The sequence below is a fragment of the Lithobates pipiens genome, unplaced genomic scaffold (genome assembly GCF_037356315.1).
Source record: "Lithobates pipiens isolate NorthernLeopardFrog02 unplaced genomic scaffold, aLitPip1_a1.2 Scaffold_22, whole genome shotgun sequence".
Classification (NCBI taxonomy): domain Eukaryota; kingdom Metazoa; phylum Chordata; class Amphibia; order Anura; family Ranidae; genus Lithobates; species Lithobates pipiens.
Window position 1 is genome coordinate 17,755,800 of NW_027507784.1, and position 14,110 is coordinate 17,769,909.

Below are 14,110 nucleotides of genomic sequence, written 5' to 3' on the forward strand. Positions count from 1 at the left end.
TGTCCATGTTAATTTATAATTACAGAACGTTTTCAAAAATTTGGGAACAGTTTCTTTGGCTGGTAGGTGTGCATTGATTTATCTTTGATGATGGGAATTGCAGCTTGTACAATGTAATATTCAAGCAGCACAATGGCTAGTGAAGCGATGTATATGTTATTAATCGTTTGTGGATAAGCTCATGCAATGGAGGAGATTTACTAAAACAGGAGCACACGGAATCTGGTGCTGCTCTGCATAGTAACCAATCAGCTTCTAACTTCAGCTTGTTCAATTAAAGCGGAGTTCCACCAAAGTCAGCAGCTACAAATACTGCAGATGCTGCCTTTTAAAATAAGGGCACTTACCTGTCCCTCGGCTCTTGGGTGCTGCTCCTGCCATCTTTGGTAAGGGAATCAGGAAGTGAAGCCTTCACTTCCTGGTTCCCTACTGTGCATACGAGATTCACATTGCGTGTTCCCACTGGTCCCTGCTGTCTCCTGGCACTCATTTGTCTCCCAGAAGAGAGCGGGGGGGGAAGGTATAGATACCCATGGGTGGCATGGGTATCTATGCCCGAAAGTGGGAGCAAAATACCTGTATTAGACAGGTAACTGCTCCCCCCTCCCTCCTGAAAGGTGCCAAATGTGACACACTCCTCCCACCCATCAAGGCATTTTTATATTTGCATAACTTTTCTAAAGAGCCAGTCCACTGCTTGCATTATGGCTAATGGTCCTTGAGAGTTTTATTGAGCCAAGGTCCAGTGATGTGCTCTGAAAACCACGCGCAGCAACTTCTTGGCCCCTCCCACCAGCCATGACATGCCTGAATTGAATTGAGAAGCATAGAGATTCAGTGATGGCCTAATTGTTTAAAAAAATAAGGTATGTTATGGAAACAGAAAGGGTTTAATTAAAAATGTCATTAGCTTGTTGGTGGTACACACTATAATGTGTGAGATGTGTATTTTCAAGGGGATGCCAATAAGTTCTTACCCTACACCAGTGATGGCGAACCTTGGCACCCCAGATGTTTTGGAACTCCATTTCCCATGATGCTCAAGTGCACTGCAGAGTGGATGAGCATCATGGGAAATGGAGTTCCAAAACATCTGGGGTGCCAATGTTCGCTAATCACTGCCCTACACCATGATCTAGATGTGCTAGGAATCTGACATTTTGCAGGTTTATAGATGGATATCTTAGTAATATGCATGCCAATTTTTCTTTCTTTTTTTTTGTAGATCGTGGTGAATTATAGTTAGAGCCAAGAGAAATGGAGTAGGTGTCATGCCGGACAAAGTTGAATACCGAGCCATGATTAATGGATGAATGTTGCACCTTAGCCTTTTTAGGGATGCATGGTGAAGCATGTTTCCATGTTTTACTAATTTCTTTAGTCTTAGGATCATATAGATATACCCAGCTTTCATCCATGGTCTATACACAGCTGGCATCCCTTCATGGATTATTTGGGCAGATTTCCCTTGAAGATGGAGGAACCTAATCATAGCTTGGTATTCAACTTTGTCCGGCATGACACCTATTCCATTTCTCTTGGCTCTAATGATAATTCACCATGACCTACAAAAATAAAAATTGGCATGCATATCACTTAGATATCCACATATAAACCTGCATAATTTCAGATCCTTAGCACATAAAGATCATGGTGAGGGTAAGGACTTATTGCCCCCCCCCCCCCTCCTCCCCCACCTTTATAACATGTGGATTGACAATGTCAGTATATGAGTATATATAAAGGTTTATCTTGCTGTCTTACATAGACTTTTATAGGTAACCCATTCTCTATAGTGTCACCTGTTTTTAAAGTGCCTTCTCAGCACCCCCAAAAAAACAAAAAAAATCTATACAAATATTTAAAGGTAGTATTTAAAGGCTTGTCTTTTTTTAATTGGAAATTCCAACAATTATTAACACCGTTCTAAAACAAGACAAATATATTCTTTATGCATTTATTTACTTATTTATTTTCCTTTTTTTTTCTTTTTTTTTTTTACTTTCAAAATTTGTATTAATCATTCAAGAATTATAGAAATACAGAGTTCATATAAAAGGTTCAAATATAAAGTTGACAATGGAAGATACCAAATTACGTATTGCATAAACATATAGGGGAGAAATAGGGGAGGTAGGGGCGGATGTCAGGCTGAGTATCTAGAGAGGGATATTCGTCTGGTAGCATCTTAATACATTACTGGTAGAGGAAGCATGAGATATTTCAAAACAAGCACATATGACTTTTCCCGAAGATCGAATTTTAAACATCTGAGCCCGACCAACATTTGTAAACTTCGGGATATCACTAGAATAGGTTCGGGAGTGTAGGCTTCCCATGCCCCCCAAGTAGAGCTCCCAAGAGAAAATCTCCACAGGGAATGGCCTGGGATGTTTCCCCCATCATACGAACTCCCACTCCATAGTCTGCTAACCTATGCAGATTATGCTCCCCTATATGCTCTAAAGAATCTTGAGGATACGTAAACAACCAGTATAACAGTGTTGTCAACCACGCCATGAAACAGGGCAAAGGAACCAAATAAGATCTAGTAAAGGGGGCGAGAGAAAAGCAAAAGAGGGAAAAGGAGAATAGAAGATAAGAGAAGAAGAAATAAAGAAGATAGCGAAGACACCGAGGGGGAGAAAGAAGTCCTGGTCAATTATGGTGAGGAGGGAACATATTCGGTCCAAGATCGCGTCAAATCTCTGAACTTTGTCTTGAATAATACCGATTGCTTTTTCTTGGGTTAGAATCCAAGATATTTTCCTCTTTGCTGCTATGAAGGACACCGAAGGCTGCTTCCAAGCCCATGCTATGGTAATTTTTGCCCCCAGTAAAATTAAGTAAATACATTTCTGAGCGTTCACAGGTATCTTTTTAACTTTTTTGTTCAGTAAAGCAATAAGCGTAGTTTTGGGACAACCAAGCCATGACCCTCCGCAGCAAAGAGATAATCCGATTCCAGAAACCCTGTATACGGGGACAGGTCCACCATATATGGGGTAGATCATCCCAGTGGCCACATCCCCTAAAACACAAGGGGGGAAGCTCCCGGGAAGATCTGAGCTAGGCGAGAGCGGACCAAATACCAGCGGGTCAGAAGTTTGACACTAGCCTCTACTAGCGAAACATTAGCTATACCTTTGAAGGAACGAGAGAATTGCTGAGACCAGGTTTCTGTGTCCCAATCTATATTCAAATCTTGTTCCCATGCCAAAGCATATGAGGGTTTACCTGAATTCCCTGCCAAAGAATTGTATATCAAAGATATGCCCCCCCCCCCCCTCTGATCTCTAATCTCCAAGCACCATTTTTCATAGGGTGTGACTCTCGGGGCCTCTGGACCAGCCTTCCAAAAAGAAAGCAAGAAGTTACGTATTTGCATTAGTCTAAATTTTTTCGGATGCCGGCATCTCTAACTTTTGAACGCAGTGGTTCAGAGTGAGAGGTCCCATTATTTTACTTTTTTAAACTTTAGTTTTAGTTTTACATGTTGTATTAACACAGTTCATTGATATATTTTTTTTTCAGATTTAGAAAGAAAAGTTGTGATGATGAAGAGTAACTTCATCATCACAACTTTTCTTTCTAATAAATCTTAAAAAAATATATATATCAATGAACTGTGTTAATACAACATGTACTTATTTTTCTTTTTTTTGTATACAGTACATTGACTTGGCATGTGTGTCACTAAGGGATAAATTAATTAGGACAAAGCTTCATTTTCTGTAGAGATTAATTTTTACTCAGAAGGTTCATCTCCTATGAATTAAGAGCCATCATACACCTTTGCTTGCTCCAAATATGTCAGGAGGGGTTTTGCATTATAAATATGTGTGTGTGGAGCTGATGAGGCTGTATTGTGACTCAAAATGTCACACCGATATTCTGTTATATTACTTTAATTTTCTTCAGCAAAATGTCTCCACATCGGACCTGCTGCCACTGAATTGAAAACTGAAGTTCCAGAGGAGACTCCCCCATCCCTCTTCTATCAGAAATTATCTCTTTCAGAGGTATCAGGAGCAAAATCTGGGATGGAGCTGAAACAATATAATCACAAAATTGTTTTTACTTTATAGGTACTGTGTTATTATTACTTAGCCTAACAAACAAGGTATATACATATGTTTTGCTCCTACGATTGTGTTTCTTTGATTTAGACAATATATATATATATATATACTGTATATACACCTGTTAAATGGTTTGTGTTTATTTGTAACATCTTAATGGTGGCACCATCTTTATTACATTTAGAGGCAGAAGGAACATAATTTCCTGGAATAAGGTCCCCCTTTCTGAGAGGCATTGCAGCTATCTGAGCTCTGTTTACAGCAGCCACTCAGAAAAGGAGAGCGGGAGAGGCGCCGCCTAAGTGCAGTATTAATATGTCAGCATTTATTGCACAAGTTAAAAACACTTAAAAACACAGGAAAAAAGTGATATTATTGCTTATCAAAGGTATCAGTCTCTGCCACCCTGCAAGCTCTATGGACAGTCCAAGAAGGTTGGAAGAAGATTTGGAGAGGCTGGAATGCCAGGTGTATACAAGGAAGTCCACGCTAACCTGCAAGGACCGCAGAAGCGGACGTGAGGTCACCGGAAGAGGCAGGAGTCAGGATCGAGCTTTCCAAATAACAAGCTATGCGCTCGGAGCTCAAGGCTCCTTCTACTGGCTCATGGTCTAGTGACCAGTAGAAGGAGCTGTAAGCTCCAAGCGCATAGCCTGTTACTTGGGCAGCCTTGATCCCGACTCCTGTCACTTCTGTGGTCCACGCTGTTTATCGTGGACTTCCTTGTATAAACCTGCCATTCCAGCCTCTCCACGTCTCCTTCCAACCTTCTTGGACCACCAGTGGAGCCTGCAGGATGGTGGAGACCACGAGACTGATACCTTTGATAAGCATGAATATCGTTTGCGTTTGTATTTTTAACATGTGCCAATAAAAGTATTTATATTTGATATGGACATGGAGTTGCCAGACCCACTGTTGTCTAAGTGTTGTTCGGACAACACAGCAGCCAGAGCACCCTATCGCGGACTTAATTTTACATCCAGGAGGCTACCTTTGTGAAAGCGCTTGAATCCCTTGTCTACAAGCATGAATATCACTTCTATTCTGCTATTTTACAGAGTCTTGGACACACTCTTGGGATGGCTACCTCCTATACTGTAGCCCCTAAGTATGTTCTTATTTAGACTTATGGACTACTCAACATTGTTTTCTTAAAGGCACATACCATTTGATATGCCAGAACTTTTGTATTCTTTTTTATATTTACAGCAGCCATTCTCAACTTTTTTACCCACGAGAAACTCCACAAATAATTTTTAGGTCTTAGTGAACCTCTACTAAAACCTATTCATTGGAGTCTATCAGTCAGCAGTGGGAAGAATATCCCCTTATAGGATTACCTAAAAGGATTATTGAGGTCATGCCATTGACTCTGCCACATTACGTTGACCCCAGAACTAAGCAGACACCATTAAATGGGGAGGCCAATTAGCCATAGCTCCAGGAATGCCTAGAAATCTCTGAAGGAACCCTATGGTTCCATGGAAACATGGTGGAGAATGGCTGCCCTTTTTTCCTTTGGAGACACAGATAGGCAGCAAACTATTTCGCTGTTTGGTTTAAGGTTTTTCTACATATCTCCAGAGATGTTGCCCTAATCGGAGTTACGTACAACCTGTCGTGGGATAACAAATGAGGCCCAGCAGATATTTGGAACCCACAAAAAGTGTCAGGTAATGTCCCTTGCTTCTTCCATTCAAAACTTTGGAAATCACTTGGCATGAGCACAAATAATATATAAATATTTTCATAGTAAGGTGGGAAAGTCAACAATGCTTACTGAAAAAATAAATTAAAAAAATAAAGCGTAACTCCACTTTTGTTGAGAAAAAAAAATCACCCTCTAGATGACCTCTGTACATTGCAAGCATTATAACAACCTTTGCTGCAGATTTAGAGCCCTACAATACTCCAGATTCTGTGGGCAGGTCTGTTGTCCAGGGCTCGGGAGGTGGAGTTGTGATGTCAGTAGACTCCCCGCCCACCTCTACACTTCCCTTGGCCAGGCATCAATATTTCTAATTCCGCGTACACACAACCGGAATTTCCGAACAGCTAGGTCCGATGGTCTTCCTGACGGACTTTTGGAATGAACGGACTTGGCCACACATGAACGGACTTAGTTTGTTCGTTTTGAACGTGATGACGTAAACAGGACTAAACAAGGAAGTTCAATAGACAGTAGCCGATAGCTGCCCTTGAGTCCTATTTGGTCTGTGGGACCAGCACACAGACGAACGGTTTTCCCGCTTTTTAGTCTGTCGGACTTGAGTCAGTCAGATATATTTGAAATATGTTCTATTTTGAGGTCCGTCTGATTTTTATTTATTTGAAAAATTATCGGACTAGCCCACACACGATCAGATTGTGAGACGGACTAATCCCTTCCGACCTAGTCTGCCGGAAAGTCCGGTCGTGTGTACGCGGCATTACACTGAACTTCTGCTAGTCTCGTGGATTATTATCACTAACATCCAGTAAATACCCAGGAAAGTCACCACATGACTTCAGCATGCCCAATCATGCTGAGATGTGGAGCAGCCAATCCTGGGATAGCTGGAGAAGAAAGGAGGAGGGGGATGTGAAGTACACAGAATGTCTCTCTCAAAATAGTGCATGAGATAAGGAAATCACCTGTCACTCATAGCAAGGGGGAAGAAATTGACACCTATTTCTCTGGTGCCTGTTTTTATTTTACTGAAAAAAGATAAGAGGATTGCTCAGAGACGGATTAACTCTTCGTGGCAAGACTGGGCACAGATGAGATGACATCCTCTGCTGTAACAGATACGAGTCTAAATTTAAAAAAAGGGGGGGTTTACATCCACTTTAACTAAAAGAAGATGGCTTTTAGAGTGGGTAAAAGGGAGGAGTTAAAAATTATTTAAAGGGATCTTAAGGTGAAGATTAAAGAGGCTAAGAAGAAATATAGGTGAACGCTGTTGAGGAAACTCCAGAAAAACAATGTGAGAGAGGTCTAGAGTGGCATGAGAACCATTACATGTCTCACGCCAGTTGATGGAGGCACTACGGGAGGTGTGGAGAATAAAAATTAACGGAACCATCTTTTAACAGGTTTGATTCTGAGGCCCTGGCATTCACTCCCTTAGATTTAACACAAAGTTGTAGACAAGCAGAGTTGAGGCAAGTATCCCTCACTCCTCATACTAGATGCCCTTCCTCGTTTAGTATGTGTATAATACTAATACTATAAAAAATAAAGTATCACAGACAGCACTCAATTGTTTCTATCGCAAGTGCACTAATATGTGTCAGGTCACCTTGAGGCTAGGTGACAGGTGCACACCATAGGGATCAGGAGTGCACCGCAAGGTTGTGGACCCTACGGCTGACTGCTGCAGACGGGGGACAGATCCCACTGGGGTTTCGAACGTAAGATTCCCTGGGGCGCGGAGTCTAAGAGCCAGCAGGTGTTCACCAGCGCCTCTGGTGGTGAGGATGGACTTGGCTGCAACTGGCTCCAGGTCGCGACCCCCAGGGTCCCCCAGCTCATACCCACAGTAGGCAACAGGAGGATAGGGATGGTGAGGGACAAAGCCAAGGTCGGGGCCACAAGCAGACAAGAATAGTCGGGTACACGCCAAAAGGTCAGGATCACAGGCAAACAAGGATAGTCAAGACATGCCAAAGTCAGTAACGGAAAACAGTAGCAGAGCACACGGCAGGAAATAGGAAGCTAACACACAAAGGAATACACAATGGTTGATCAGCACTGATGGCCTGCAGTGCACAGGTTAATATAGGGCTCCCTGATAGGGCCTGGGGTGGAGCCATGCTTAGAGAAGAGGTTATAAAAACCACCAGGTGGAAGTGGCTGGCCTCTTAGTCTGAAGACATGAGGGGAGGTAAGCAAACACAGGAAGATCACTACATAACCATGACAATATGGCTACAATCACTCCAAGCGTATCTACGATTGCAAATTTGCTCTAGAATTTCTACATTTGATGTTGTGATTTGCAATAAATCAATTTATTTGATAAACTGAATGAAAAACATGGAATTGTATATTAGTATATATTGCATATTGAATATTATTACTGCACTTTTTCTAAATATTTTTTCCCATACCAGTCTTTACCAGAGAGTTCTGTTGCTATGGGGAATCAGACAATTTTGAAGGAATTATTTCTCTCTGGACTTTCAGACCTTCCGGCTCTTCAACTCCCTCTCTTTCTCTTCTTCCTTCTCATCTACCTTCTGACGTTGATCTGGAATCTGCTGATCATTGTCCTCATAGTCACCGACTCTCACCTCCATGTTCCTATGTATTTCTTCCTTGGGAACCTGGCCGGTTTGGATCTCTGTAGTTCCTCGGTCATCGTACCACGAATGTTATTTGACCTTCACACCAAGAGGAGAAAGATTACAACAACAGCTTGTATGACCCAAGTCTTTTTCTTTATATTTTTTGTCTCTTCGGAGACTTTTCTGCTGTCCGTCATGTCCTATGATCGATATATTGCTATATGTAAGCCTTTGCATTACATAGAGATCATGAGTTGGAAAGTGTGTGTACAGTTGGTATGCAGTGTGTGGTGTCTCAGTTTTTTCTTTTCTTCGGTTCACACATTTTATGCTTTAAAATTAACTTTTTGTGAATCGGATATCGTAGAAACTTTCTTCTGTGACCTGATCCAGTTGTTTCAGATCTCCTGCAGTGACATCTACATCAACGTCCTGCTCATCTTTCTCTTGAGTGGCATCCTTACAGTTGGGAATGTTATAGTGACCTTCTTTCCCTATGTCTATATATTCAAAACTGTCCTGAAAACAAAGGTGAAGGTCAACAGAAGAAAAGTTTTCTCTACATGTGCCCCTCATCTCACAGTGGTGATTTTATATTATGGCTCTGTTTGCTTTAATTATTTTCAGCCAAATGGAAGTCATCAGTTTGGTGGTAACAAAGTGGTGTCCATGTTTTACACTGTGATACTTCCACTCACCAATCCTCTGATTTATAGTTTGAGGAACCAGGACTTAAAAACAGCATTCCGGAATGTCGTAAGGAAGATTATCCACAATGCAATATAGAGTTGACCTAAATGAATTCCCTATATAAAACTATTCTTTTCCTGCACTCAGGTTTGCCAATAGCCAAAGTACTAGCCAGCACAACAATTTATTGATATCAAATTTTAACATGCACTAAATCCAAAAAGTCCAGCACTAAAAACATAAAATTGAGAAGTGAGACTTCATATATAAGTAAATATACAGAAATTTAAGCCTTGTACACACGAGCGGATTTTCCGCAGACAAAAACTCAGACTTATATTCGAAGGCGTGTGCCTGGATTTTGTCTTGCATACAAACGGTACACAATTCTCGGTAAAGAAATACGAAAGTAGTGATGTACTAGATGTACTACGAGCTGAAAAAGAGGAAGTTCAATAGTCAGGCACCACCCTTTGTGATCATTCTACTAATTTCATGTTAGTAGAAGTTTGGTAAGTGTTGATTCGCACTTTTCATTTTGCACTTTTTATTTCGCGCTTTTCATTTTGTGCTTTTAATTTTGCACTTTTCAGTTCATTTCTGAATGGCAGTTCGTCAACCAGCCATGTTACGGAATTCGTAGGAGATAACGTATTATTGGCCTTGGAGTTGTTGCTTTGACCCAAGTCCAGTCCAGGAACAGGAGGAGGAGGATTTCTTGGACCAAAAATTAGTTGCTTTATTAATCGTGACCAATTATGTCATATGCCTTTGCTGCGGGAGCTCCAGGAGACTAATCCAGATGACTTTCGGAATTATCTCCGGGTGACGGACCCCTGCTTTCACCAACTCTTGGCATTGTTGAACCCCTATGTTAAGAAGCAGGACACTTGCATGAGGCTTTTATTTTATTTTTTGGTTGAATAATAATCATTTGATTAGTTATATTTTCTATATTTTTGGATGCATAGAATGCACTTTTTGGTTAAGTTCTATTGGCAGATAGCATGTCTAATTATTATTTATTTTTATTTTTTAATGCACAATAAAAAAAAAAAATTGTGTAGAATAATACTTGACTATGTGTTTTACTTCAAATGACAGTTTGGGAGTCGGCAGTTGCATTTTATAAAATACAATGTAAAATTGACAAGGGGCAGCAATATAGTTTTATCTTTGATCTTAAAAACTACAGGATAATGGTGTTGTGGTAACTTGCACAAAAAGAAAAAAGCATAATAATATTATTCTTGATATCACTAGAAAAAAAAAAAAAACCTTTGAAAATGTATTTGCCGTAACTCCATCAGTATCACTAGCAAAACAGCTTCATTATTATCCCATTAAAGTGGAGGTCCACCCTAAAGTGGACCTTCCGCTCATTGGAATCCCCCCCCCCCCCCGGCGCCACAATTGGCACCTTTCAAGGGGGAGGGGGGTGCAGGTACCTGTACAGTACAGGTATCTGCACCCACTTCCAGGATAGCTCTCTGCGGAAAGGGGCGTAGATTACGCCCCTTTCCGAAAGTCCCCCGCTGCCTGCTGGGAAACACACAGATCCCAGAGGCAGCGGGTCCATCCTTATTGCGCATCGAGACTCGCGCATGCGCAGTAGGGAACCGGGAAATGAAGCCGAAAGGCTCCACTTCCTGATTCCCATACCCAAGATGGCGGCGGCAGCACCCGAGAGACGATCGAGAGATCGGCTTCGGGTGCCGACATCGCGGGCGCGCTGGACAGGTAGGTGTCACTATTTTAAAAGTCAGCAGCTGCAGTCTTTGTAGCTGCTGGCTTTAAAAAAAAAAAAACGCGGACTCCCGGCGGACTCCCACTTTAAACAAGAAGAGAATTGTGCGCTGCATTTCCATATTTCATAATTTCTGTATCAGGAATGTTAATTCTCCATTACGAACGCTAGTTTACGAGACCGGCCGCTTCCGGCTCGTCCTTGGTTCTGAGTATGCGTGTTTGTATAAGGAGACAGAAGCTGCGCAAAATCTAACAAATAATGATAAAAAATAAAAAATATAAAAAAAATTATAATAAACCAGTGAACAAATATGCGTGATAAACCCAAAGTGGTCTGAGTACCATAAAAAACAGTGAGGATTGCAAAATGTAAAAAAATGCAAAATATAAAATGAATGTAAAACTCCTTGATAACACAGATGCCACCTGATGTGATCCACCACCACATAAAATACACGCTTACCAGAGGGCAAGCTTGCACAAGCCTGTATAATAAATCGATGTCCGGTCATCGATCCAGTAACGACTCCCCTCCGTGATTTAGACCAAGGGTAAGCCGCGATACCTCAGTCCACCGAATATGCAGGGCAAGCAGCAAGCAGAACCCGGAGAGATGGAAAGAGGCTCACCATAGTGTATATCAGTATAACCAGAGTTTAATATAAATAAAATTGCACTCTAAGCCCTTGTACACACGGTCGGAGATTCCAACGGAATGTGTCCGATCGGACCGTTTTGTCGGATATTCCAACTGTGTGTGGTCTCCATCGGACTGTTTCCTTCGGAGAATCCGACGGACCAAGTTTTCCAAAATGCTCCGATCGGACATGTGTAGAGAATTCCGATCGGACAAAGTGCCACGCATGCTCAGATCAAATTCCTACATCAAAGCTATTGGCTACTAGCCTGAACGTAGCCCCATCGTAACGAAATTACGTCATCACGTTCTGAACGATCGGACATTCCGACAACTTTTTCCGACCGTGTGTATGCAACAGTTTCGGACAAAATCCGACGGATTTGGTTGTCGGAATGTCCAACCGTGTGTACAAGGGCTAAGCTGTCTCTAGGGCTAGTGTTTCTCAACTCCAGTTGACTGGAGTTGAGAAACACTAGCCCTAGAGACAGCTTAGAGTGCAATTTTATACTGATTTACACTATGGTGAGCCTCTTTCCATCTCTCCGGGTTCTGCTTGCAGCTTGCACCTGCATATTCAGTGGACTGAGGTATCCCGGCTTGCCCTTGGTCTAAATCACAGAGGGGACTTGTTACTGGATTGATGACCGGACTACGATTTATTACATTTACATTACATTATGATTTATTGCCCGTTGGTAAGCGTGTATTTTATGTGGTGGTGGATCACATCAGGTGGCGTCTGTGTTATCAAGGAGTTTTGCATTCCCCTCACTGATTCATCACTGGATCATTGTTATTGGACTATTTATTTAGGACTGTTCCGATTCATTTTATATTTAGCATTTTATACATTTTGCATTCCTCATAGTTTTTTTTCCTATGGTACTCAGATCACTTTGGGTTTATCACGGATATTGATTCACTGGTTTAATATAGTTTTTCTATATTTTTTATCATTATTTGTTAGATTTTGCGCAGCTTCTGTCTCCTTAGAGGGCTTTTACACTGCCGTGCCCATATCGTTGGCGGTAAAACGCCGTTATTTTTAGCGGCGTTTTACCGTCGAATTTGCAAGCGCATTTCGGCCGCTTGTGGGGCACTTTTACCTCCTGCTAGCGGCCGAGAAAGGGTTAAAACCGCCCGCAATATGCCGCAATAGCGGCATTTTGCCGGCGGTATTGCAGAGCTGCCCCATTGATTTCAATGGGGGAGCAGCGGTGGAGGAGCGGTAAACACGCTCCTTCACCGCTCCAAAGAAGACTTTTTCCTGACGTCCTGCCAGCGCACCGCTCCGGTGTGAAAGCCCTCATGGAGACAATGGTGCAGCAGTTTGAGGGCGGATTGCAGGCGCTATTTCTAACGCTATAGTGTCTGCAAAAAACGCCCATCGGTGTGAAAGGGGTCTTATATTTACTGGTTTGTGTGTATCTCACAATTTTAGCTGCAGCCTTATTTTTCACGTTAGCGGTGTGTTAGGCAGCGCGGTATTCTTCTTGTTTTTCCATGCGCGTTTGTACTTTAGACTTTTGTCCGACGGACCTGTGTACACACACGCGGAAAATCCGACAACCATTGAAAAAACAAAAGGAATACTGCGCTGTGACTACAAAACCTCAAATGTGAAAAGCATCAAACATCATCGAAAGACAAAGCGGTTTAAATATAAAGTGTAAAAGAATAATGTTGCGCTAGCGAATAAAGCTTCTATCAAAACATCAAATAAATTAAATGACAACGTAAAAATATGTGACGACTTAGTGACAAGGTCACAGTAAAGTGCAAAGTGCGTGGTCAAAACTTTTAAATAAGTGATGCTGATTTAAATCATAAAAGAAATATTATTGAAATATCATTCCTATAGATTGTGAAGAGAAGAAGTTCTTGTGAAAAGTGACTAGTTCAACATAATCGAGTGTCCACACTTTATGGTGCCCAAAGCAAGGTTCTTGCCAGTACCGCCTTTGGGCACCATAAAGTGTGGACACTTGATTATGTTGAACTAGTCACTTTTCACAAGGACTTCTTCTCTTCACAATCTATAGGAATGATATTTCAATCATATTCCTTTTATGATTTAACCACTTGCTTACTGGGCACTTAAACCCCCCTCCTGCCCAGACCAATTTTCAGCTTACAGCGCTGATGCACTTTGAATGACAATTGCGCGGCCATACAACACTGTACCCAAATGACATTTTTATCATTTTTTCCCACAAATAGAGCTTTCTTTTGGTGGTATTTAATTACAGCTGGGAGTTTTATTTTTTGCTAAACAAACAAAAAAAGATGCAAAAAAAAAAAAAAAGGTCATTTTTCTCCTTCATTGAAATGCGCTGATGAGGCGGCACTGGTGGGCACTGATAGGCTGCACTGGTGGGCACTGATAGGCTGCACTGGTGGACACTGATAGGCTGCACTGGTGGGCACTAATAGGCACAGATAAGGCAGTACTGATGGGCACAGATAAGGCAGCACTGATGGGCAAAGATAGCCACTGATGGGTGGCACTGATGGGTGGCATGGATGGGTGGCATGGGTGGGTGGCACGGATGGGTGGCACTAAGGGGCACTGATAGGTACCACTGATAGATGGGACTTATGGGCACTGAGAGGTGGCACTGATAGGTGGCTATGATAGGTGGCACTGCTGGGCACTGATGGGCGGCGCTGATGGGCA

At 42.0% G+C, this 14,110-nt stretch overlaps 1 protein-coding gene across 2 annotated transcripts; it reads left to right on the forward strand.

Moving 5' to 3' along the window:
• The first annotated feature begins 3,878 nt into the window (after window positions 1–3,878).
• On the forward strand, window positions 3,879–10,068 carry LOC143923356 (olfactory receptor 8G17-like). Of its 2 annotated transcripts, none has more exons than XM_077446974.1 (2): window positions 3,879–4,123; window positions 8,181–10,068. In XM_077446974.1, exon 2 carries the CDS (start codon window positions 8,205–8,207, stop codon window positions 9,138–9,140), a length of 936 nt encoding a protein of 311 aa, XP_077303100.1. In that variant the 5' UTR covers window positions 3,879–4,123; window positions 8,181–8,204; the 3' UTR covers window positions 9,141–10,068. The 2 variants fall into 2 exon arrangements, with proteins under 2 accessions (XP_077303100.1, XP_077303101.1); XM_077446975.1 differs by having other exon boundaries at window positions 3,879–4,088.
• Window positions 10,069–14,110: the final 4,042 nt, after the last annotated feature.